This window comes from Anabrus simplex, chromosome 1, assembly GCF_040414725.1.
Source record: "Anabrus simplex isolate iqAnaSimp1 chromosome 1, ASM4041472v1, whole genome shotgun sequence".
NCBI lineage: Eukaryota > Metazoa > Arthropoda > Insecta > Orthoptera > Tettigoniidae > Anabrus > Anabrus simplex.
The window spans coordinates 985889265-985916058 of NC_090265.1; the positions used below are offsets into that span (position 1 = coordinate 985889265).

At 40.2% G+C, this 26794-nt stretch overlaps 1 protein-coding gene across 29 annotated transcripts in view; it reads left to right on the plus strand.

Moving 5' to 3' along the window:
* Nucleotides 1-26794, plus strand: part of syd (JNK-interacting protein syd) — a 648626-nt gene that overhangs the window by 18256 nt on the left and 603576 nt on the right. For 27 of the 29 annotated variants that reach the window (XM_067136859.2, XM_067136850.2, XM_067136852.2 and 24 more), the window contains exon 4: nt 24759-24897. In XM_067136859.2, coding sequence (XP_066992960.2) covers nt 24759-24897 — 139 coding nt within the window. The remainder of the gene's footprint in view (nt 1-24758; nt 24898-26794) is intronic. The other 2 variants (XM_067136864.2, XM_067136866.2) reach the window with 1 other exon arrangement.

Sequence of the window (26794 nt, forward strand, 5' to 3'; positions counted from 1 at the left end):
CCTTATGGATGAATGATTGATTTTCATAGGTGCCATTCAGGAAAAAAGTCCTAGTTGTGGTGGTGATGGTGGTTCATCTGCTGAGTGTTCCCCGTTTTCACCACTTATCCGTGTCAAAAAAATTAAACTTTTAATTGTATTGTTATTTCACCATTCACATTAAAACAATACAGACATAGCATTTGAACTTCAAACTGTTAATGTAAAATCTGTCGTCGAAGACAGAACATTCTTCTTTACAATGCACACTAGGACACTACGACAATAACTGAAAGCCTTTGTAACAGGATCATTTTCGACAGAGGCAGAAGGCAGAGAATTGACAGTGTTGATTTTTGAGGCGTTGTTTTCTTTGCCAGACTGTTTGCTAATTGGAGTCACAAACCCGTCAAATTTATGGCTTCTTGTTCGACAGGGTTTTCTAGTTTTGAAACAAAGAGCAATGCCTGCATCAACGTTTACGCTCATCTGTTTGTCATATTCATACATTGGTCTACCCCTACCATTCTTTCCACCTACACTTCCCTCAAAAACTAACTGATCAAGTCCTAGTGCCTCTAGATGTGTTTTAGCATTCTCTCTCTCTTTCTGGTCAAATTTTGCCAAATTGTTCTTCTCCCACCAACTTGGTTCAGTATGTATCTTCATTTGTGATCAGATCCACCTATTTGACCTGTAGCATTCTTTTGTAGCACCACATTTCAAAAGCATTTATTTTCTTTGTTCTGCAGTAGTTATGGTCCATGTTTCACTTCTGTATAGTGCCCCACTGTCTGGTGACCATGGTCCTTAAGGCGTCAAGGCTCTATGGTCTGAGATCTTGGTTAGCTGGTTCGAGTCCCGTTGGTGAAGAAAAGATTTTACCATCAGAATATTGGCACCAGGGTAGGAGAGGTGGTGGTATACAATTTCTAATCACCAGGCTGAGAGGCTCAGACATTTGAGGCACTGGCCTTCTGACCCTAACTTTGTAGGTTCGATGCTGGTTCAGACCGGTGGTATTTGAATGTGCTCAAACACGTCAGCCTTGTGCTTGTAAATTTACGCGGGACTAAATTCCGGCATCTAGGCGTCTCTGAAAACCGTAAAAGTAGTTAGTGGGACGTGAAAACAAAATAACATTATTAACAATTTCTAATCACTAGATTGTGTGTCAATAGCCTGGGTTCAATTCCAAAGCTCTCTGCAGTGTTCATTTGGAGCAAGGGCCTGTGATGCTGTTGATGGCGATTTGTTCGTCAGATGGAGACTATAAGCCTTGAGTAGAACCCTTGACTGGGCGAGTTGGCCGTGCGGTTTGGAGCGCGCAGCTGTGAGCTTGCATACGGAAGATAGTGGGTTCAAATCCTACTGTCGGCAGCCCTGTAGATGGTTTTCTTTAGTTTCCCGTTTTCACACCAGGCAAATGCTGGGCTGGGGCTGTAGAATTTGTCTCGCTACCAAACTGGTCTCTCATAGTGCATTGGCACTACTGGTGGCTCCAAATAGCCTACGCAGTGGCCTCCACGGTGTGCACTAGCCAGGCGTCTTGGTGGGTGTGCTATTTACCAACTGATGAGCCCGACTTAGCATACTGGGGCGAAACACTGGCAGTCAGGAATGAGTTGGCTTGAAAATTTATAATGTCCAATAACGGACCATTTATATTGGTATTATAAATTTACTCATTCGGGACAAATATTTCAGGTTCCCTATGGGACTCAACATCTATATCATCCCTGCCACATGTCGCTCCAAGTTAACATATGCTGTCCGTGTCCGCTTCATCCTCATCACATGCCCAAACCACCTCAGTCTGGACATGCTGATCCAATCTAACAATTATGTAACAATCCCAGCTTCCTTCCTAACCACATCATTCCTCAACTTGTCCAGTTTGGTTTTTTGAATTGTGGACATAAGGAACTTCATCTCGGATGCCTTCAACCTTGATGAGTCTTTCTTAGTGAGGGTGCAGGTTTCAATACCATAGGTTAAGATTGGTATGAAGTACTGATTGAATATCACCAGCTTTGATTTTGTTGGTACTTTGAAATCCCAGAGGAGAGTTTGTACTTGCTGGTAAAAGTGAGAGCTCTTCTGCACTCCTGAAACTTAAACTTCCATTCATTGAGTCTCAACTGTACGTGTTCTTCAGTTTCTCCCCAGTTCACAACATCATCAGCAAAGGCCATTGCATTTAGTTCACCAGAGGTTTTCTTGATGTTCTTGATGTTCCTCATGTCATCCATGATGGTGATAGAGAATAATGGGGATAGTGCACTGCCTTGTTGGACTCCACTTTCGGTCTTGAACCAAGATGAATGTCCGTCACCCAATTGCACACAGCTGGTACAGTTCTCATACAGCATCTGAACTTCCTCACCAGTCCCTCTGGCACATTCCTTTTTCTAAGGCATTCCCATATCTTCTCTCTTGCAATGCTGTCCTATGCCTTCTCAGTGTCAAGGCAAACCATAAACAGATCTTTGCCTTTTCCCCAATATTTTTCCATTAACATACGGACACGGAAGATTAGGTCTGTTGTGGACCTGTTAGGCCTGAAGCCATACTGTTCCTCTTCAAACTGTGGCTCTAAGATGACTTGCAATCTGCTCTCTAAGATTTTCTCAAGAATCTCAAGCCCGTGAGAAAGGAGTGTTATTCCCCGGTAGTTGGAGCATTTTCAGCGATTTCATTTCTTAAACAGGGGGATAATCTGCATTGAGCACTCTGTGTAGCCACTGTAAACCTTGGACTCCTGCTGATTTAATCATGTCCATGCTGACTTCATCGATTCCTGGGGATTTCCCTTGCGGCATCTTCTTAAGGACTGCTTCTGTTTCTGCCCATGTAATGGGAGGTACCTCTGTGCAGGTTTCAACAGCTGGTTCTTTTGTTCTCTGATCTGCTTCTGTCCTGTTCAATAGGTGATCAAAATGATTCCTCAGAACCTCTCTCATGTCCTCTTCTTTCCCGGCCAGGTTTCTATTAGGATCATCAATTGCTTTGATGGTTTCAACTGAATTCCTTTTGTTTTTGATCACTCTGAACAATAGTTTCATATTGCCTCTGCTGTCTTCCTTCAGTTTTTGAGTAAATTTCTCCCAGCACTAAAAGAAAATTAGAATTAGAAAATGCAAAGAAAGCACAAATAATGAAGTGTCCAGAAAACATTATTAACCAAAGTTAGGAATTGAACAGAGGACGAATGGCCTGAAATTAATGTTAGAATCATCATGATAAGAAATAGAACTTAAAGAAAAAAGAGACTTCTCGGACATGTTATTGGTCCATCAGATACTCTGGAAATGCGACCCACCACAGTAGTCATCTGCAGTCCCTTCATACCATGTCTAAAATCTCAATTGAATATTATTATTTTATCAAAATATGCAATTTAAATAGAATATGATGGTACATTATTTGTTTGCTATAACCACAGTCTACGTACCTAATAGCTCTAGACTTCAATAAAGTTATATTATCTAGGTTACCTTATGTACAATTCCATCACTAACTAGCATGTATCAGTTCTCCATCAGTTTACTTCTTCACATTCCCCTACTGATGTTAAATAATTTTGCATTTCTTCTCGGGCGGGGTGCATCCTCTCGGTTCAGTAACTTTACAACCATATACAGCTGAGTTTCATATAGATTTTCCTCCTATCTTCCTCATCCATAAATTTCTGTCTTATTTCCCTTGTTTTTAAACAACCTTTTATACGATGTTCCCATCCTATTTCTTTAGAACATAATAAACATGTATTATTATCCCTATTCTTTCTGTATGCTTTATTGTTGTGTACTCCCATTACCACCATATTATTCCCCTTAATTTCCTTTTTGTTATGTTATCTACGTTGACCCGCATTTTTACAATTACACTGGAAAATTCTTCCAGTGACTGCTTAGTTTTGCTTGTGTAGTAATATACTGCTTTTCAATATTCGTAATTCTTAAAACTACTTTTCCCCCCAGTAATATCCCATTCCTATACTTTCCAGAATATTCAGTACCCCATCCACCCAATACCCTTGATTTTGATATTTCATCTAGTGTTGGAAGGCTATAAATAAGGCTTTTGGCCACCTAATCCCATCTTCAGTCTTCACCAATACTTAATTATCTATTTAACAGTATCTCCCTGTAGACTTATATCGACCGGGCGAGTTAGCCGTGCGCGTAGAGGCGCGCGACTGTGTGCTTGCATCCGGTAGATAGTAGGTTCGAATCCTACTATCGGCAGCCCTGAAGATGGTTTTCCGTGGTTTCCCATTTTCACACCAGGCAAATGGTGGGGCTGTACCTTAATTAAGGCCACGGCCGCTTCCTTCCAACTCCTAGGCCTTTCCTATCCCATCGTCGTCATAAGACCTATCTGTGTCAGTGCGACGTAAAGCCCCTAGCAAAAAAAAAACTTATATCGTTGCACATCATTCTTACTCTACAATTGGCTGATCATTTGGGTAATCCCATTATTATTTTAGCAAACTTACTACCTACTTGTGATTACTGCAAGTGTAGAAACTTTTTCAACTCCCCAGATATCTGCTCCGTACAATACCTTATATTTAACAACTGCATTAAATGCTTTTTTACATACCCTGTAATCAGTAGTAATTGATTTGATATGGTAGGTTGTATATTGAAAAAAAAAAAACCTTTAGTTTTTGCTGATCCTTTCCAGACATCCATCCATTCCTGAAATTTCTTTGCAATCATGTAAGAAAAGACTACAAAAACAACAGGTAGGGAATCTGCCACATGGGCGACTGCCCTAAATGCAGATCAGCAGTGATTGATGTGAATGATTTGATTTGGCATCTTTTTGTCCAAAATCTTAATAGCTGACAATGCACTACCCTTTAGTTTTGCTCTTTTTATTAGTTATGTCCATTATCCATTTTGACTTATGCTGAGGTATTCTATTTTCCTAACAACTTCTAATTTTGCCTTGTTTCATCCACCATTTTTTATTCTTCAATAGTTTTTAGCCTCTTTCACATACCATTACTTTCGTTTTTGTGTACTAATTTTTAAATACAAATCTTTGCAGTAATTTACCACTTCATTTACTACCCTGCATACTCGCATGAGTCGGTGTGAGTAGGAGGATGTCATCCGCAAAAATGAGACCCGGAATATTCTGATTCTCAAGACTTGAGTAAACGCTAGATGCAAAGCCTTTCGATTTAAATATATCCTTTATGAAGAGTAAAAACAGTGTAGGGGACAACTTATATCCCTGTTTCAGTCCTACTTTGGAGAACCCCAATTACTTTATGCTGTTTAACTTTAAAATTAAAATAGTACTTTTGAGTATATGCATTCACCTGCTCTGATCATCTTATGTGACATCCATACTCTTCCCATCTTTGCCACAATAGTCCCTCTACTCACAGAATCAAATGCTTTTCCCAATTCAATAGTAGTGATGTAGAATTTTCCTCCTTTCCTTCTTACATAATTATCCATTATTGTTCTTACTACAAATATATTGTCAGATGTTCTCATCCCTTCTCTGAAGTCCAACTGGAGTCTCTAAGATCAGGCCCCTCTCTGCCCACTTCATTATCCTTTCTGCCAGCACCTCTGTGTATATTTTACTGAATGTATCTAGCTGCGTTCTTCCTCTTTAACTATTTGGGTTTGATTTCTTTCCTTTCTTCGTATAAATCATCCCGCTTGCCAAGATTTTGGAAATTCTCCCCCTTCAAATATTTTATAAAAATAATTTAACTGTGCTTTCTTGCATAGGACTGTCTGTTCTTAACCATTTGCTTCTGAATTTTGTTTGATATCCCCGAAATAGCTCCTGCTTTCCATGTCTTAACTTTATCTAAGACCTCTCTTACTGCTTCTGCCAATATTTTCTTATTTAATGCAGGAACAGTACATCATAATCCTGATAGTCCACTCCCTTCTGTTTTCAGTCTCCACTTGTCTTCAACAAACAAACCCAAACCCCATGGCACTACATCCCTTTCAGGGCCTTGGCCTACCAAGCGACCACTGCTCAGCCCGAAGGCCTGCAGATTATGAGGTGTTGTGTGGTCAGCATGACGAATCCCCTTGGCCATTATTCTTGGCTTTCTAGACTAGGGCCTCTATCTCACTATCAGATAGCTCCTCAGTTCTAATCACGTAGGCTGAGTTTATCTTGAACCAGCCCTCAGATCCAGGTAAAAATCCCTGACCTGGCCAGGAATCGAATCTGGGGCCTCCGGGCAGGAGGCAGGCACGCTACCCCTACACCACGGGGTCGGCCCACTTGTCTTCACCACCCAACAATTTCTTAATTCCACCCAGGCAGCATGACTTATTTCAATTTGCCAAGCAGCCTTCTGCTTGCCACTTATCCACTAAATTGTACTCCATACTCTCCTACTTTTATTATGTTTAGAAATTCTATTCAGCTTAGTAACCCTTTGCCTGTGTCATTCAAATTTTGCTAAATACAACAATTCTCTATATTCTTTATCCTTATTACAGAATTCCATTCTCTGATTGTCTTCGCCATGTTTCTTGTACACCTTTAGTGCTTTCATCACTTCGAACATTTTTATGACTACAGTCATCATTGTACAACTCCTTGTCTATTTTCCTCTTCACCTCCTTTACTTGCGTCCTCTTTCCCACTACATTTTAGATTATTCTAAATTATAGTGTCTATTCCAATTTTCACTATTTTATATGTTTTTCCTTCATAATAATTCATAAACTCTTTCCACCTGTGTTTAGCAATTGATTTTTTCCTTAAAATTCCTCGTGCAACTCGTTAAAGCATTACTCTATATTCAGCTCTGATAATGGTGTGACTCTCACAGTCCTCGACCTTTATACTTGGAATCATAGGCAATGCATTCCTTGAACATACTACCATATCACTCACACTGCCCTCTGTCCCTATTATAGGTGCTAATTTATGACCAACATGTGTCTTATACGACATCGAATTTAACTAACAACCACCCTTCTATCAAACACAACCCTCTGCTGATACGTGGCAAGTGTATGCAGTGTTCTCCCCAGAAATTTTCGTAAGCCATGTGGCAAGAATGTTTTTTTTTTTAAATTTTTTTTTAAATTTTGCTAGTTGCTTTATGTCGCACCAACACAGATAGGTCTTATGGCGACGATGGGAAAGGGAAGGGCTAGGAGTGGGAAGGAAGCGGTTGTGGCCTTAATTAAGGTACAGCCCCAGCATTTGCCTGGTGTGAAAATGGGAAACCACGGAAAACAATCTTCAGGGCTGCCGACAGTGGCAAGAATGAGTAGCCGGACGGGGAATACTATGTAGAAAGTGAATGTTATAAAATTTCGTTTTATTCCCCTCAGGGCATTGACAGTAATATCAGACAGGCAAACACAAACACTAACTGCTAAATTGAACTATTTTAGTGTTATCATGAATAAGACATAACAGAGTAGCCTGTTTTGAACTCCTAGTATTCTACTGCTCGATCATAATCATGTAACACTGGGGCTTACCGCAGCAGTAGTTGAAACGTCTGGAAGAAGCAAGAGGAGTGGACCACGACATAATAGCCTGGAAGATTTTTATTATATTGACACCGTCCGTGAAAGCCTTCGTACTTTAAAGTGCAGTTATGCTGACAATAATTAAGATTTATCATTAGATAGTTTTACAATACTTGCATTTTAATTTGGAGCTCCCAATGACTCAAACATCTATTAATATTGTTACCATTGATGCTTTCAAGAACATACTTGTAGATATGATAGAGGCTTTTGGGCTCATGCCGTGTCAGAATTAGGTGAAATTCTTTACGTTTCACAGAGAACTTTGCTCTGCATCTTCAGAAGAAAATCTTGACTGTTCACGAGGAAGACTTCTCAAGAATGACGTTTGAATTTAGGCGTTAATGATAGAAGTGGAAATGATATATTCATTCGTCACCAGATGGCTCGCCGTACACGGCACAGCGCTAGCATTCGTAGCGGAAGTTGACGGAACCATCAAAATCAATCACATAACAGATATACATGCATATGAAAGTATTACATTGACACAAGCCTGGAATGAAACATATGGTGATGAACGTACGAATTTGGAAAACACCAAAACGAAATGACAGTAGTGGAAGGACAGGGAAGGGAACTATCTACGTAAATCCTTAATGGCTGGCAACCCTGTATTACTTAATTGGTAGCCAATGTTCCTGTTGACATTGTTAGGATTTCTACGTATTTCCACAGCTTCCCGTATGATCCTGAACCTGTAGATCTAGTGTGGGTAAGAGCTCAAGCATCTTGGAACATGACATCATGATCCGAGGATAGGACGTGCTCAGCTATTGCTGTTTGTCTGGCTGGTTGAGGCAAAAATTTTGTTCATGTTCCTTGATAAGAGTGCGAATGGACTGGCATGTTTGGCCAATTGGGTCATGCTGTCTGTAAAACCGACAGGGCGGTGTGCCCATTTAAAGGGTCCTAGGGAGAACACCGATGTGCATCCCAAATACTGTAAATCAGGTTCCCTGTTTCATCCCCACACCACCACCCATTTAAAATATATTGTTCTTCAATACCACACGAATATAAATTTCACCATTTTTATTAAATCCCTTATCTTGACTTTCTCTCTTTTGAATATATATTTCCTCTGTGTCTTTGTCATACAACTGCCTCTGATCCATAACTCAAGTCTCCCTTCAATACAATGCCTGCGTCCTCAGAAAGATTTTGTATCCTATTAATTTCCAGTGCTAACTCATCAAAAAGTCTTTTCTCGAAAATGGAGAGGCTTCAGGAGCATTGTACATGAAATCCATGCAAAAATCTTGTTCACTCTTCTCAGAAAATTTTAACCAAATAATTTCTTCTATTTTGGATTTAATGTTTTCTATTTTATCCTTTACATCCTCCCTAACCATAGCCATTATACCAGCTGGATATCTACCTCATCATGCATTTTTGTTTTTCCTTGGAATAGACTGTAAATTCTTCTATTTCACTTCCCAGAGCAATCCAGCTGTCTACACAAGCAAGTACCTTTAAGCTTCCCATCAACTCTCTAAAAGATTCATTCCCTATTTTATTTTGTAAAACCTTGAATATTATCACACACTATTTTCATCTCAATTTTCTTTTCCCCTGTATTTAAGTCTAACTGCCAGCCTTACCCCTCATAACCCTAGTTACTCCTAGTTGACTAGAACTCTCGTCTAGTGCGCTAACGCATTCCCTGTCACAAACTTCCTCAGTTGAATTACCTGTCTTCAGCCAGAGGTCCTTCAAGCTCACAGGTCTACGTTTGAGCGACGAGTCCTTACTTCCAATCGACACGGCTGTTTTCTCTGCCGGTGTACTCCATGTCAGCAGATTGATTCACTTCATCGTACGTTCAGCTGCTATACTCGCTGAGCTCAGCTGTCCCCTATGTTCGCATTTTTCCTCGGCCATCATCCTCTTGTTGTTGCTGCCCATCTCCTTTAGCTGCTCCACTGACCATGTACGACTTCACTTTTCATCACCCACCACTAATTGATTTCCTCTTATATAAGGAATGAGAGCAGAACCCCTAACTTTTCCCATATGGAATTGGAGCATTTTCTGGTTTCAAAAGACTTCTCTCTCTATTTCCTGTTTTATTCATTTTCTTCCACCTTTCAGATGTCTCATACTATCCAAGATCTTCTTCGCTATTATGGTTGAAACAAGCCTCACTCTCACTGGACGCTTTCAAATTCCCTTTCCCAGTCGCTGGACCTCATCAATGTCTGCTTCCCTGTTGCTAATCTTCAGTCTTCCATTTATTATTTCTAGCTACTAGATCTTCTTTGGCATCGTCTGGTAACCCATATATAAAGATGTTTTTCTACGGGCTTCCTGCTGATGCTTTCTCTTTTGCCACATCAGTCTGCTTCCATTTTCTTCACCTTATCTTTAAAGATTTCTATCTCCTTGTTGTTCTGAACCACTATCTCTGTTACCTTCTTTAGTTCCTCTCTCATGCAATCCTTTAAATCTCTTTATTCTTTGGCTTGTTCCCATAGAAGTTCTCTGGTGTGCTCTGCCTGGCACTCCTCCTTGGTTATTTCCTTTATTTTTTCCATCTCTTTCCATCCAACGGCATCAGTAAGACTTTGTCCAGTGTTCATTTCCACACGTCTGATGACCAGTAGCACTGCCGCTACCGAAGCTGCCGTGAGTATTGTGGTGAGTCCCGCCTGATGTCCGGTACTGTATTCAGTAGCACGTGACGAGTCATAATGCCCATACCATCAACCTGTCACCGCTCGGTATTGTTGAATAGCAATCCACATGTCTGCACTTGCTTTACTGTTCAACCCTCCACTTTGCTTGCACAATTGCAACTGTGAACACAACTTGGAAGGAATAATAACAATAATAATAATATGGAGAGGATAACGGACACGATTTGGAAAAGGATTAATTTTTATGGCCATATAGCACGCATGAGCACACAGACAGACCAATAGGATCTTTTCCTACTTTCTTAACAAGAAAACCAAGGAACCCTGGTTTATCGAAGTTGAAAAAGACCTTCAAGAAATAGGAATCACACTCAAAGACATCCAGAAACGTGCTCCTCTCCAGAAAAAGCTCCAGTGATATAAGAGGTTCCAAGAAAGGCCAAAGCTGAAAACAGGCAAGAAGTGGACTGATGAAAGAAAAGAGGCTCACAGAACGAGAATGCCTGAGTACTGGGGAAGAATTAAAGCTCAAGGATGCAAACGATTGAAATAATGTGGTCCACAGCAGGCCGAAATGAAGAAAGAATAATAATAATAATTTCATGAAATAGCAGCAAAAATTGTACTCCAAATTTCAACACAGTATATGGAAGAACCTAAATCAAGATTCGACAATCAATCATTAATCACCAAATTCGGAAAAATCTTCCAAGTAGATAAATTCAAGTTTATAGGTAAAATTATTCAACCAGTAGGGATAAAACAGGAAGGAAACAAAGAATTGCAAAATTGTAAAGAGCTTACAAACTCATCTGGAACAGATACAACAAAAAAAAATCTCTATCAAAAATGTAAAGTTATGACACTACAACACATTAATGGTTATGAATTTCATGTTTTTGGTCCGTATTGAACTATTTTATTTCGTATGGCATGAGGATACATTGTTACAATTTGGTTATTAACTATATTTATACATTTGAGCTCATCAATATCTGCATTGCTGCTAAAGCTGAATGTCCAGTTTTGTTAGCCAACTCACAGCTTCATCACTGGCCTCGTGGATATCCTTTATTGTCCCACTGAATCTTCGGAGTGGGCACTCTGTGACGATATGTTGAACGGTCTGAGGCACATCAGAGCAGTCGCAATAAGGATCGCTGGTAATCTTCCACTTGTGTTTCCAGAAGTTGCATCTGCCATGTTGAGTTCTGATCCGATTAAGTGATGACCAGATTTTTCTGGGTAAGTTGAAACCAGGAGGTTGCATAACTGGATCCAAAATTAGACCTAATCTGTCAGGGTTTGAAGCTGCCCACCCATAGCGCCAGGCAGTGTTAGTATGAAATTCATCTTGGACTAGCCTCTTTCCTAGTAACCAAGAAGGTTTCCTAGATTTCAGCCTGAGATCTTCACGTAGGCAGTCTTGATGTATTGGTAGAAGAGGATTGTCACAGCATTTAACCCATTCTTTCTTCAGTGCCATTTGTCTTCGGAGATGAGGAGGTGGAATATTTGAAAGAACTGGTAACCACTCCAAAGGTGTTGATTGGATGGTTCCTGATATAGCCCTCATTGTATCGTTTAACTGAGTGTCTATCATCTTTGTATGGGCACTGTTGAGCCATACTGGGCAGCAGTATTCGGCTACTGGGTATACTAACGCAAGTGCTGTAGTTCGGAGGGTGGATGCAGATGGGCCCCAGCTTGTTCCTGTGAGTTTGTGCAGGATGTTATTGCGGGTTTTGATCTTGGCAGATGTTTTGCGTACATGTTCGCTGTAAGTCAAAGATCGATCCAAGGTAACGCCTAGATATTTTGGATGAGGATTGAACTTCAGTATATGACCTCTGAATTGAACCTGAGGGGCATAATTAGCTTGTCTGTTGCTCAAATGAAAGCAGCTGACCTCTGTTTTTGTTATGTTTGGTTTCAGTCGCCAGGTTTTAAAATAATTATCAATTCTGCAGAGATCTTTAGTGAGTGTGGTTTCTGCTCCAGCAAAATCACTAGACTGGGCTGCCAAACAGATGTCGTCAGCGTATATAAACTTCCTAGCATTAGTTGAAGGTAGATCTGCTGTATATACGTTGAAGAGTAATGGGGCCAATACCGATCCCTGTGGTAATCCGTCACTCAGTTTGTAAGTTTTACTTATGTTGCCATGTAGGTGTACTTCAATCATTCTATTAGCCAACATATTATTCAGCAGGGTGGCAAGCGTCTTACAAGGGATTAACTTCAGGAATTTGAGGATCATTCCTTTTCGCCAGACTGTGTCATATGCTGATGACAGATCTATGAACACTGCTACGGTCTTCTTTCGATCTTGAAATCCCCTCTCAATATGGGTGGTTAGGGCTAACACCTGGTCGGTACAGCTGCGGCTTGGTCTGAAGCCAGCTTGTTCAAGTGGTATGTGCTCTAGGATTTTGGCTGAGATTCTATTGTATATTACTCTCTCCAATAGTTTGTAGCAGACACTTAAAAGGGCTATGGGTCTGTAATCTTCTGCATTGTCTCCACTTTTCCCTGGTTTAAGGATTGCTACTATTTTTGTTCTTTTGAGTATTGATGGTAGTTGTCCAACATGTAAGATATTGCTGTAAAATTTGGCAAGCCATTCGGTTGTTCGGGGGCCACAATGTATAAGGAATTCTGGGTATATTCCATCCAATCCGGCTGCTTTTCCTGACTTTATTTCTTTTAGCGCAGTTGAGATCTCAGCAGCTGTGAAATCAGAGGAAAACTGAGAGACTGCTTTGGCCTGGGTTATCCTCGATTTTAGCTCTTGTTGAATTCTTTTTGACTCTTTCTTATTTGTGCCGACTGGTTTTCTTGTCAGGTTAACTAATCTGTTTGCCACCTCGTTTGGTTTTATCTTAGAGCTCTTGGGACCGAATTTGGGAGTGCTGTTGCCAAGTTTCCTTAGAAGTGACCATGCTTTTCGACTGGAATGTTGAAAACTCATATTTTCCATGAGATTGAACCATTTTTCTTTTCTAGATGAATCTAGAGACTGGATCAGTTCATCTGCAATTTCAGGGTCACTGCTGAGCATATATTCCTCGTATAGCTCTTTGCATTTTGGGTTCCATCCAGGAATATAATCCTTCCTGTATCCTCTTGGGATATGCTTTTTCGTGATGGCGGATGTTAGTTTGACAAAGCGCTCGTAATTTCCTGTTGTAGGAGGAATCCACTGTACATTATGTTCCAGTTCGCTGGTGAATTTAGACCAGTTAGCTTTGGAAAAATTCCAGCGGGGAAGTGGGACTGATCTGATGGCAGGTATTTCCAGGCCGACTTTGACAAGCACTGGTCTGTGTTGGCTTCGGGGAAAGTTGTTCAGAATTTTCCTAGTACAGTGTAGAGGTCTTCCAAGAGAGTCTTTTGATACAAAACACAGATCAGGGTTATAGTCCTTATTCCATCTGGTAGAGTGGAAGGAGCCCTTTTCTTTGGCATCAAACAATAGAAAAAGATCTTCGGCATCAGCCCATTCAGACACATCTTGACCCTCTTTGTTGGTATAGTTATAACCCCATTTAGTGTTCTGACTGTTAAAATCTCCAAGGATTACGGCTGGGTGCTGTATATTCAGGATGGTCTCGTTTAGGCTCCAAGGTTGACAACGTGGTTTGTAGATGTTTACAATTTCTGTATTTGCAATCTTTGTTTTAGAGCAAAACATGTTGTTATCAGTATTCGTATTGAACTGAGAATAATATATAAGTAATAATAATAACAACGTAAACGTTTCCACCTTTTCAATACTAAAATATATTCACAAAATTATAAATTACACGGTACTAGTTTCGACCCATCTAGGGGTCATCATCAGCCGTATTGGAGCAAAGATTACTTTTGGCGAAATCCTAAGAAAATGTTATTTTAAAGAATGTTATTTTAAAGAATAACATTTTCTTAGGATTTCGCCAAAAGTAATCTTTGCTCCAATACGGCTGATGATGACCCCTAGATGGGTCGAAACTGGTACCGTGTAATTTATAATTTTGTGAATATATTTTAGTATTGAAAAGGTGGAAACGTTTATGTTGTTATTATTATTACTTATATACTACAACACAGTCATTAAACATTGAACCAGAGGCACTTTATGCATCCGAAACCTTGGTAACTGATGGCAGGTCACAAATATAAAATATTAAAAAAGCAAGAGAGAAAAATTCTCAGCAAAATCCTAGGACCAAAATGCAAAATTGGAATTTGGATGAAAAAGAAACCACAGGAAATTGAACAAATCACAGATAGAAAAGCACTTAAAATTCTATGGAGGTCCATACAGAATGGATAACAATAGGCTGACAAAGAAAGTTCAAAACCCAGCATTATCCCTGAAAAAACACAACAGTTGGTTAGTAGAAATAAACAAAGATCTACAAGAAATTTCTGTTACTGAGCAAACTGTTCAAAATAGTGTGAAGTTTAGAAACCTCATAAGCAAATATGAATTTGCAGACAAACCGAAAAGAAAATATACAGAATGGACAGAATGAAGAGATATTGAGAAGAAAAGAAGAAACATTGTACTAAATAAGTTCAAACGAGCTCTTTAGTTCGGCATAATGAAATAATTATAACAATACATACATACATTATCATTATAGACTGTTATGCCTTTCAGTGTTCAGTCTGCAAGCCCCTGTGAATTTACTAAACGTCGCCACAATCCTCTATTTGCAACTAGTGCTGTGACTTCATTTAGTTCTATACCTCTTATCTTTAAATCGTTAGAAACTGAGTATAACCATTGTCGTCTTGGTCTCCCTCTACTCCTCTTACCCTCCATAGCAGAGTCCATTGTTCTCCGAGGTAACCTATCCTCTTCCAATCGCCTCACATGACCCCACCACCAAAGCCAGTTTATGCTTACGGCTTCATCCATAGAGTTCATTCCTAAATTAGCCTTTATTTCCTCATTCCAAGTACCCTCCTGCCATTGTTCCCACCTGTTTGTACCAGCAATCATTCTCGCTACTTTCATGTCTGTTACTTCTAACTTATGAATAAGATATCCTGAGTCCACCCAGCTTTTGCTCCCGTAAAGCAAAGTTGGTCTGAAAACAGACCGATGTAAAGATAGTTTCATCTGGGAGCTGACTTCCTTCTTACAGAATACTGTTGATCGCAACTGCGAGCTCACTGCATTAGCTTTACTACACCTTGATTCAGTCTCTCTTACAATATTACCATCCTGGGAGAACACACAACCTCAATACTTGAAATTATCTACCTGTTCTAGCTTTGTATCACCAATCTAACATTCATTCTGTTGAATTTCTTACCTACGGACATCAATTTAGTCTTCGAGAGGCTAATTTTCATTCCATACTCATTGCACCTATTTTCAAGTTCCAAGATATTAGACTGCAGGCTTTTGGCACAATCTGCCATTAAGACCAAGTCGTCAGCATAGGCCAGACTGCTTACTACATTTCCACCTAACTGAATCCCTCCCTGCCATTTTATACCTTTCAGCAGATGATCCATGTAAACTACGAACAGCAAAGGTGAAAGATTGCAGCCTTGTCTAACCCCTGTAAGTAGCCTGGACCAAGAACTCATTCTACCATCAATTCTCACTGAAGCCCAATTGTCAACATAAATGCCTTTGATTGATTTTAATAATCTACCTTTAATTCCATAGTCCCCCAGTACGGCGAACATCTTTTCCCTCGGTACCCTGTCATATGCTTTCTCTAGATCTACGAAACATAAACACAACTGCCTATACCTCTTGTAGCATTTTTCAATTACCTGGCGCATACTGAAAATCTGATCCTGACAGCCTCTCTGTGGTCTGAAACCACACTGGTTTTCATCCAACTTCCTCTCAACTACTGATCGCACCCTCCCAAGATGCCAGTGAATACTTTGCCTGGTATACTAATCAATGAGATACCTCGATAATTGTTGCAATCCTTCCTGTTCCCTTGCTTATAGATAGGTGCAATTACTGCTTTTGTCCAATCTGAAGATACCGTACCAACACTCCATGCTAGTCTTACTACTCTATGAAGCCATTTCATCCCTGCCTTCCCACTATACTTCACCATTTCAGGTCTAATTTCATCTATTCCTGCTGCTTTATGACAATGGAGTTTATTTACCATCCTTTCCACTTCCTCAAGCGTAATTTCACCAACATCACTTTCCTCCTCCTCATGAGCTTGGCTGTTCGCAACACCACCAAGAAGATTTCCTTTTCTGTTGAGATGATGATCAAAATATTCCCTCCACCTGTCCTGTGATTCCCTGGGATCTGTTATGAGTTCACCTGAATTACTCAAAACACTGTTCATTCCCTTTTTGCCTCCCTTCTGAAGATTCTTTTTTACTGTCCAGAAAGGTTTCCCTACTGCTTGACCTAGCCTTTCCAGGTTATTACCAAAATCTTTCCATGACTTCTTTTTGGATTCAACAACTATTTGTTTCGCACTGTTTCTTTCATCTACGTACAGTTCCCTGTCTGCCTCGGCCCTTGTTTGGAGCCATTTCTGATAAGCCTTCTTTTTACGTTTACAAGCTGCTCTCACTTCATCATTCCACCAAGATGTTCGCCTTTTCCCATCTTTACACACAGTTGTCCCTAGGCATTCCCTTTCAGTTTCTACTACAGGATCCCTGTATGCCACCCATTCTCTTTCTATATCCTGAACCTGCTTACTGTCTGCTGTTCGAAACTTCTCACTAATCATATCCATGTACTTCTATCTAGTTTCCTCATTCTGGAGATTTTCTACCTTTATTCGTTTGCAGACAGATTTCACTTTCTCTATCCTATGCCTAGAGATACTTAGTTCACTACAGATCAGACAGTGGTCTGTATCATCAAAAAATCCTCGGAAAACGGTTACATTCCTAGGAGATTTCGTGAATTTGAAGTCGGTTAAGATGTAGTCTAATATGGATCTGGTACCCCTAGCCTCCCATGTGTAGCCTTATGTTTGCAGAATGTATTCGTAACTCTTAATCCCATACTAGCACAGAAGTTTAGCAAACGCTTCCCATTCATATTAGCTTCCATATCTTCCCCACATTTACCAATCACCCTTTCGTATCCTTCAGTTTTATTTCCAACTCTCGCATTGATATCGCCTATTAGCACTATCCTATCCTTGCTGTTGACCCTGACCATGATGTCACTCAATGCTTCATAAAACTTTTCAACTTCATCCTCATCTGCACCCTCACATGGTGAATACACTGAGACAATTCTCGTCCTAATTCCTCCAACTACCAAATCTACCCATATCATTCGCTCATTTACGTGCCTGACGGAAACTGTTGCGTGCAATAGTATTCCTGATAAACAGCCCTACCCCATACTCTGCCCTTCCCTTTCTAACACCCGTCAAGTACACTTTATAATCTATCTCTTCCTCGTTATCTCCCCTTATCCGAATATCACTTACTCCTAGCACTTCCAAATTCATCCTCTTTGCTGACTCAGCTAGTTCTACTTTCTTTCTTCCATAAGCCCCATTTATATTGATAGCTCCCCATCGAATTCCATTTTGTTTGCCAGGTTGTTTCCAAGGAGTCCCTCGCCTGTCAAATGGGAGTGGGACCCCGTTACTCTCATAGGTCTGAGGCTTGCTTAAAATGTTCTGAGCTCGGTAAATTCATGAAGCAGGATGCTATCCTACTTACACATAATCCAAGTGAGGATCTCTCCTCTTAACGGGTTATGGACCACTGGTGGATTGTATAGTCCTAGCCGCCTGAGTACAAGGAGGGCCATGACTCATAATATGTCCGAGATGCCCACTCCCATTCCATAGCAACTGGTATTCCGACTCTCAGGACCACTTACTACGCCACTCAGCCATTGCCCATCGTTCACGACCTAGGACGTGACTACAGTAACGCAGGCCATAAACCACATTATATCAATAATAATAATAATAATAATAATAATAATAATAATAAAGTCCTTTAATTCCCAATGGATCATAGGGCCTCCGCAAGGAGTTACCACTGCACTCGGTTCTTCACTAGTTCTCTTGCCTCATTTCAAGTTATGTTCACAGTTCGTCCCCACTACTACAAACTAGCGAAAGTGACAAACTAGGGAAAGTGTAGTTGTGTAGTTTTGGTCTAGATTTTATTATTTATATAATGTCTAACCCTCTAAAAATGTATCACATTTGCAGCTCGTTTTGTATGTCTAATAAAACCAATTATTAAATATAAAAATTGATTTGACATGAGTAATTACAACTTCTTTCACCTCTCCTAATTTTTTGCCAATTTGCAGATTTGTTAGTTTGCCAGAGCAGGGACAAGTTACAAGTTTCCAGTCTATAGATTTTCTCCATGTCATTCTTGGTCCACCTTGTTTCTTCTGGCCTTTTGTATTCCACTCCAAAGCTTGCTTTGCAAGTGATCCTTCTCTTTGCCTCAAGATGTACCCGATCCTTTTCCACTTTCTCTTCTAGACCTATTCTACTATTGGTCTCTGATTGGTCATTTCCCAAAATTTGGTACTGGGTGTCATGTTAGGTCACTTTAGTCGTAACATGTTCCCCAAACATTGGTTCAAGAAGGTCTGGAGTTTGTTGTTCAACTCTTTGGTTACTTTCCATGATTCACAGCTGTATAGGAGTACTGACTTAACATTGCTGTTAAATATTCAGGATTCAGGACCTAGTATTACAGCAAAGTTATGTAGATCTCCAAATAAGTTTCAGCTATGTGAGGTCTTGTTGATGTGGTTCATAACATCTACAAAGGCCCCATCATCATGTGTGATATATTTGCCAGGGTAGAAGAACCTTTCAGTGTTGTCTCTGTCCAGTGGAAGCATCTCTGCGTCTTGAGTTGATTCACATTTCCTGGTTTTTTTATGGTTGACCCTGAGCCCTGATGTTTTGACTTCTATTTTTATGGTCTCCAGTTTTGCTGACATGGCTTGGAAGTCTTCAAGCAGGCACAAATCTTCTGCATAGTATGTGTCCTCAAGACTAGGTGATTGGTTCCACTTGTGTCCCTCAGTTGATGCATGTTTTTTTTTCAGAACCATATAGAGTGCTATTAAGTATAAGGTAGGAGACTGGAGGGAACCCTGTGTCACTCAATTTCTCGCACCGATGGCCTCTGACCGCGAACTCTGATATTCAATTTAGCATGCTTAGGTATTGTATGTGGCTTTTGTCAGCCAGATAATTTTGCTTGGGGTTCCAAAGTCTTCATAGACTTCCACACCTGGCTTCATATGATGGAATTGAATGCCTTCTCAAAATCTACAAACAAGGTACAAAGACGCTTGTAACTCAGGAAACTGTTCTGTGATGGTTCTGGGGGTGTTGATGTGGTCTGTGAATGACTAGTTTCCTGAAACTTGCTTGTTCTAATTGTAGCTCACTAGAATTTTTGATCCAGTTTAGGATTATCCTTGTCAAGACTACTAGGAATAGATAGCAAACTTGTATATGTCCACCGAGTTAGCTGGCCATGCGGTTAGGGTCATGCAGCTGTGACCTTTCATTTAGGAGATAGTGGGTTTGAGCCCCACTGTCGGCACCCCTGAAGATGGTTTTCTGTGGTTTCTTATTTTCACACCAGACAAATGCTAGGACAATACCTTAATTAAAGCCACGGCCACTTTTTTCTTACTCCCAGCCCATCATCGCCTATCTGTGTCAGTGCGATGTAAAGGGAAAAAAAAGTCTCTCTAGTTGTTGCAGCCTTATAATCTCAGTTTTCTTGGGAACATTTACAAGTATGTGTTTCAGTCTTCTGGAAGTTCACTTGTATCCCAAATCACTCTCAGAAGAAGTTCCATTACAGTTGCTATCTGTTCAGGATCACCTTTCAGTGCTTCAGCAGGGTATTGTCTAAACTGGAAGTTTTCCATTTGGTGAATGGCAGAATATACTTCATCTTTCGATGGTCGTAAAGTGGAGATTGGAGGTTTAGGTGGTTGGTCCTTTATAGGCATGATTAAGAATCTCTATAAAATGTTGTGTCCATCTGGTAAGTTGTTCAGTCTCAGACGTAAGGACATCACCATTTTGGTCTTTGACTGGCTTTGGTCTTGCAGAGTTCTTCCCACTAAGCTGTTTAGTGACAGAATGCTGCCCTTTCAAATTGCCAGTTGCCACTATTGTTTCAAGTTGGTCTACTAACTTGTCTCTGATTGTACACTTGTATCTGATGCTCCTCTTTACATTCCACTTGGCTTCTCTATCTGAGCTCAGCCTGTTTTTCTCATCTGGCGGTAGACTTACACTGATGAGCAGTTAAATTACAGATAGCTGCTATTTTGGCAAAATGTAATAGTTCGGATTTGTATACAACTGCGGTGTCATAGACCTTGTACTGGCCATGTGAGTAACAGTTGAGCACAGGATGGGTAAGACACAAGAACTTGGCACGTTTGATTGCGGCCATGTTGTTGGTGCCATGTGTATGGGCTATTCCATCTTTGAAGTTGTGCAGGCTTTCCATGAGCTGTGTCCAAAACGTACCATGAGTATGTAGATTTGAGCAAAACCACAGTTGCCAGGGTTAACTGCTATGGAATACAGTGTGTTGATGATAGGGGCAATAAAGTATAGTACACGAATCTTTTCTTGATCCCAAGTTCGCATTCAGCACTATGGAGCTCAGGAATCAAGAAAAGGTTCGTGTACTATATTTAAAACCGAGCAAGTTGGCTGTGTGTTTTGGGTTGCGTAGCTGTGAGCTTACATTCAGGAGATGGTGGGTTCGTACCCCTCCGCTGCAGCCCTGAAGATAGTTTTCCGTGGTTTCACACCAGGCAAATGGTGGGGCTGTACCTTAATTGTCACGGCTTCTATCTTAGTCTTAGCCCATTTCCATCCTTGCATTGCCGAAAATGTTAAACCACTAGCAAAAGAATATAAATGTTTTGGCAAAATTTGCTTTTAAAGGTCATGTCATATTATGGTCATATTTCCAAAGTATTTGAGGTTGTAAGTACTTGCTTTCTTTCTAACTCATTTTAGGTCATAAACTTTGGAGCCCTAGTGATGACCCTTCCCCTCCCCCCATAAAGCAACTGATCCACTTTCTACTTACTTTAAATATTATGTAATTCTTTTTTGAAGTTTTTGAATGGAACTAAGAAGAAATTAAATAATATTGCGTGTTATAAATCTCAATCTTGATTTTTGTATTGAAAAGGAGGACAGTATAAGATTTTTTTATTTGTAAAGTAATAAATAATATGACATATCAAATTTTGGGACCCTAGTTATCACTTGCGAATCTCACATCATTATGTCAATGCACGCAAAAGTATTTTTACACCAAGATTGTAGAAGTTTGAAATCTATAATTAGGCTAATGAAAAAGAACAGTTACAAACTATCAAAAATTGGTAACGAGGATCAAACTTATTTCTTCTTCAATTTGCCATTGAACATTACTCAACATAAACTGAACATGACTGATGAAAAGAGTAATTACTGAAGGACCAGTGAGTTGCTGTTGTTTTTGTCTGCATAACAACAACAACAACAACAACAACAATGAGGCCTGGTGCAAGTCTTTTGAGTTGACGGTATATAGGCGACCTGTGCATCTGTGAGGATGGGGACCTATGTATGATGATGAATTCTAATGCTGAAGACAGCACACACACACATACCCAGCCCTCAGTGAAGGTTAAAATCCTCAGCCCAGCTAGGAATCGAACGTGGAACCCCTGGACCAAAGGGCAACATTCTAACCAATTAGCCATGGAGACAGACTTTGTCTGAATGAAACAGAAGTATTGTTCTAAATGGTACATATGTAGATATAGTTTCTTTATAATTGTCAATAGTTTCTATCGTAAATCTTGTTGTTATATTTTACTCACATATATAACACACCTAGTTTTAGGTTAAGAAAAAAAGAAATTACCGGGTGAGTTGGCCGTGCGCTTACGGGCGTGCAGCTGTGAGATTGCATCTGGGAGATAGTGGGTTTGAACTCCACTATCGGCAGCCCTGAAGATGTTTTTCCCCGCGGCTTCCCACTTTCACGCTAGGCAAATGCTGGGGTTGTACCTTAATTAAGGCCATGGCCGCTTTCTTTCCTATCCCATTGTCGCCAGAAATATTTTACTCCATTACACTTACAAATTACTTAACAAGTAATCAGTAAAGTTACAATTGCAATTACTTCACAGAATGCAAGTGTTTAGAAAATCACTGACATATTTTTCTCGCGGCATTTGAATGATACTTAACTATGTGAAGAGAAAGCTATTATTCCTACTTCACTTTGTATTTTTTTTTTTTTTTTAGCATAGAGAGACTACTCAGTAAAACTAAACATGGTACCTTGGAATTTTCAAAAAATTTTCTCAACCGAAGTTTGCATTTCACACTCATGTTCTTATTATTTTGAGGGCCAACTATATGTATGTATGTATGTCCAACCCTTGTCCTGTTTCTCTATGGGGTTGGGTATGAAGTGAGATGAATCTTTGTTGCGAGTTTTTTCGACCGGATGCCCTTCCTGACGTCAACCTCATCAGAGGAATTATTGAGATGAAATTAATGATGTGATATATGATTGTAGGAAGGGAGAGAGTGAATCCTGGTGCCGGCATATAGCCTACTCCTGTTGAATAGCACCAAGTGGTGTTATAAAGGCTTTATATCCCCATCCGACGAACAAATTACCATCAACAGCGTCATATGCTCTTACTCCATATGAGCACTGTGGAGAGGTTTGTATACCACAACCTCTCCTACCCTGTTGGCCAACATTCTGATGGTGAAATTTTTTTGACCAGTGGGACTCGAACTGGCTAACCATGGTGTCACACCATATAGACTTGATGCCTTAATGATCATGGCCACCCAACTAATTCAAAATATTTATTCAAGTAGGGGAATGGAAATCGCTTATCCCAAACTCTGCCGTGTTTATTCCGCTTCCATTATCGACTACGTGCAAACTTGCAAAGTAATTGTGCAGTCAACTTAGTGCTAAGTAATATGAAGAACATAGGAAACACATCACTAAAAATACCTAAGGCAGTTAGTAGGGAACACAAGGTGATAGTGACAAACTTTACCCTGAAACATGGAAGTTTAGTCCTGCCCCAAATCTCAAGACTATCATGGGACCTGAGAAATAAATGCTATAGAGCTATCATCCTTATGAATTGCAGATGCTCAAAGACTCTTAACGGAGTTGGGTAGCATTATTACAGGTATCACAGAAATATTTATTACTACTATTTAGCAGAAAAGCAAGTCTTTGTTTAATGGAGCTTACTTTTCAAGCCAGACAAATTACATTCGAATGACATCAGCTGATTTCATGATGAGTATGTACTGCATAAGAAAATACAACTCAAGCGAGTGGCTGCGTGGTTTGGGTTACACAGCTGTCGGCTTGTATTCGGAAGATAGAAGGTTCGAACCCCACTGTTGGCAGTCCTAAAGATATTTTTTATGGTTTCCCACGGTCACCTCCTTCTTGATTCTAGCCATTTCCTATTTCACCATTCTGTTGCCATAAGGCTTATCTATGTTGACACCGGGCGAGTTGGCCGTGCGTTCAGGAGCGCGCAGCTGTGAGCTTGCATCCAGGAGATAGTGGGTTCGAACCCCACTGTTGGCAGCTCTGAAGATGGTTTTCTGTGGTTTCCCATTTACACACCAGGCAAATGCTGGGTTGTACCTTAATTAAGGCCACGGCCGCTTCCTTCCCATTCCTAGGCCTTCTCTATCCCATCATCGCCATAACACCTATCTGTGTAGGTGCGGCGTAAAACAAAAAAAAAAAAATCTGTGGTGACAACCTTGTGGCTACGATTTGCCTATGAAAGGGTCAAAGTGAATTTAGAATGTATTCACTAGTTCTTAGTAATGCTCCTTTTTCACCATCTAATGTAACAGTCTGTAAACAAAAAATCTGTCATAATCTTGTGGAGATCTTGGGTGGATTCTCAACATTAACAGTTGCTACCTTGGGGCTTCTCTCTCCCCGAGAAAATTTTACACATGCTAATTCTCAGGTTGTGTACATTATGGTGTGTGTTAAGTGCACTTCCCACAATCTTAGGCCTGGACAGTTACACACTGTCCCATAGGTTAAAACCTCTGTTTATATGCACTCAAGAACACAATGCTGATGACATAAGATGTTTTGAGACTCTAAAGTGAATTTATAGCTACCACTGTACAAGTATTTATATGCCAGGCTGAGTGGCTCAGACAGTTGAGGTGCTGGTCCTCTGATCCCAACCTGGCAGGTTTGTTCCTAGCTCAGTCCGGTGTTATTTCAAGGTGCTCAAATACGTTAGCCTCATGTTGGTAGATTGACTGGCACGTAAAAGAACTTCTGTGGGACTAAATTCCAGCACCTTGGTGTCTCTGAAAACCGTAAATGTTGGTAAGATGTAAAGCAAGTTATTATTAAGTATTTATCTACACTCCTGCAAAGACTCTCCTCAAGGACCTGGTTGAAAATTGAAAATAGGAATTATAGTTGAGATTTAATGTGTTTCACATCATGAGGATGACAAGTTCTTATGTCAATTAATGTGGTTGAAGGTCTTTAGCCTTTATCATTAAATGGTGTATTTTTAATTTTCCAGATCTACTGGTCCTACATCATTTGGTTTTGCATCATTAGAACCTGGGCCCAGATCTGTCGTAAGTCCTAGTGAATTTGTAGTTCCTGTGTCACCACCAGACAGTAATCACTCAAATACTAGTCTTCGTAATGAACTTCAGGTGAATAGAAAAATCATTGTACACATTGCACATCGTGGTAGGGTGCATGAGGTGGCTTGTCTATGAGATACGTTGTATAAAAAACAATATTGATGAAGATAAAATCTTTCTGTTTTTTAAATAATGCATGAGTATTTTAAATTTTTTGTTAGGGAAAATTATGCATGAAATTGGTGCTGGAGTTCATATTCACTTGTTCAAGTATAAAAATAAGAATTGTCTTGAACACTATGTACCTGTTGTTGAATAATTTTGTTTTTTTGATGTATTATTAATAATTTTCATCATGGTCTTTGACATTCCCTTCCTATCAATGTTCCTATTGCCATTGTCTGTCCTGTAGCAACACACTGATGATTTGTTATCTGAATACCCTTTCTCATATTAATCGACTTTTTGCCTTTAGTTTAAGTATTTTGTTTATAAACACTTGTGCTTGTTTTCTTGTTTACTTGAAATAGTGCATGTTTATCATTCAATTTTGAGTTCTTTAACACAGATGAAAATAAAAAATAAGTGTGTGTCAGATTCAGTCTGGGACCTAGGAATGTTAAATAGCTGAAGATAGAGACAAACCATAAGTTACTGAAAAATGTTGTGAAAAATATGGGAAGTTTTGCTCTTCTTCTTCTCCTTTCCATCTTATGTAGGGTCTGCCTTCTTGCATTTTACCCTCCATTTTCCCTGGTCTTCAGCTTCAGGAGGATGAACACCTGCAGCTCTTGTGTTCTCCCTCAGGCAGTACGTCTACCACTTTTTAGGTTGGCTCGAGGTCATTGTCCATGTGGGCTGAGAAATAAGTGTTCATTTTGCGATAGATTCTGCGTCAACTTCGACCACGTAACCATACCACCTCAGTTTTGCCTCTCTCATTTTGTTGGGAATCAGGGCAATTCTAAGAGTGTTCCTGACCTCTTTGTTTTTGGTGTGGTCTAGTAGTGTGACTCCCAGCGTCCATCTCAGCAAGCGCATTTCTGTAATGTGTCACAGGCCAACATTCCACCCCATACAGTATCACTGGGTGGCCAACTATGCGGTAGATCTTAGATTTGAGACAGGGGATCTAGCATTCACAAGGGACTTGCGACATGGCGCCACTTCAACCAGGTGGTGTTAACTCATGCTCGAGCGTCTAAAACTGTGTCACCATCATCTGTCATGCAGGAGCCAAAATTAACAGAACGCAAATGTCTTTGGTAGTGGGTTGTCGTTGATGAGTATTGTGTCGTTTGTCTGGGTGCGAGGTTTAGCTGCAATCCAAATGTTTCCAGTCTTGTTTTCCACTTGGTAACAAATTCATTAAGCCTGTTTTGTAAGTTTGCTAGCCAGCATAAAATTATCTGCATAGAGAAGGGTCCATGGATGGGGTGTTTGCAGGTCCATGGTAATCTTGTCCATGCCAAGGATGAAAAAGAATAGTGAATGTTTGGACCCTTAATGAATAACCACTCAAATGTCAAATGGTGCTGTGACGCCAGCTGCATGGCAGGCAGAGCTTGTAGAGTTGTTGTAGAGGAGCTGAAATCAATGGACATATTCCTCTGGGACACCATGGGTATGGAGTGAATACCAAATGAGTTCATGGGGGACCTGGTCAAATGCCTTTTCTAAATGTAGAAAAGCCATAAGGACCATTCTTCCCTTCTCTCTGTGTCTCTCGCCAACAACCAGAGAGCAGGGATTGCATCTGTTGTTCCACAGCCTTTAAAAAAGTCACACTGGTTTATGATGAGACAGTAATGATGCTTTGTAGGTGTGTATCAATCGCCTACTCAATGATTTTCATGGTGTGACAGAGGAGGTGAATTGGGTGGTAGTTAGCGCAGATAGTAACGTCACCCTTGTCGTTCCAGATTGGTATGGTGATACTGGTCTTTTAGGTGGATAGTATCTCATT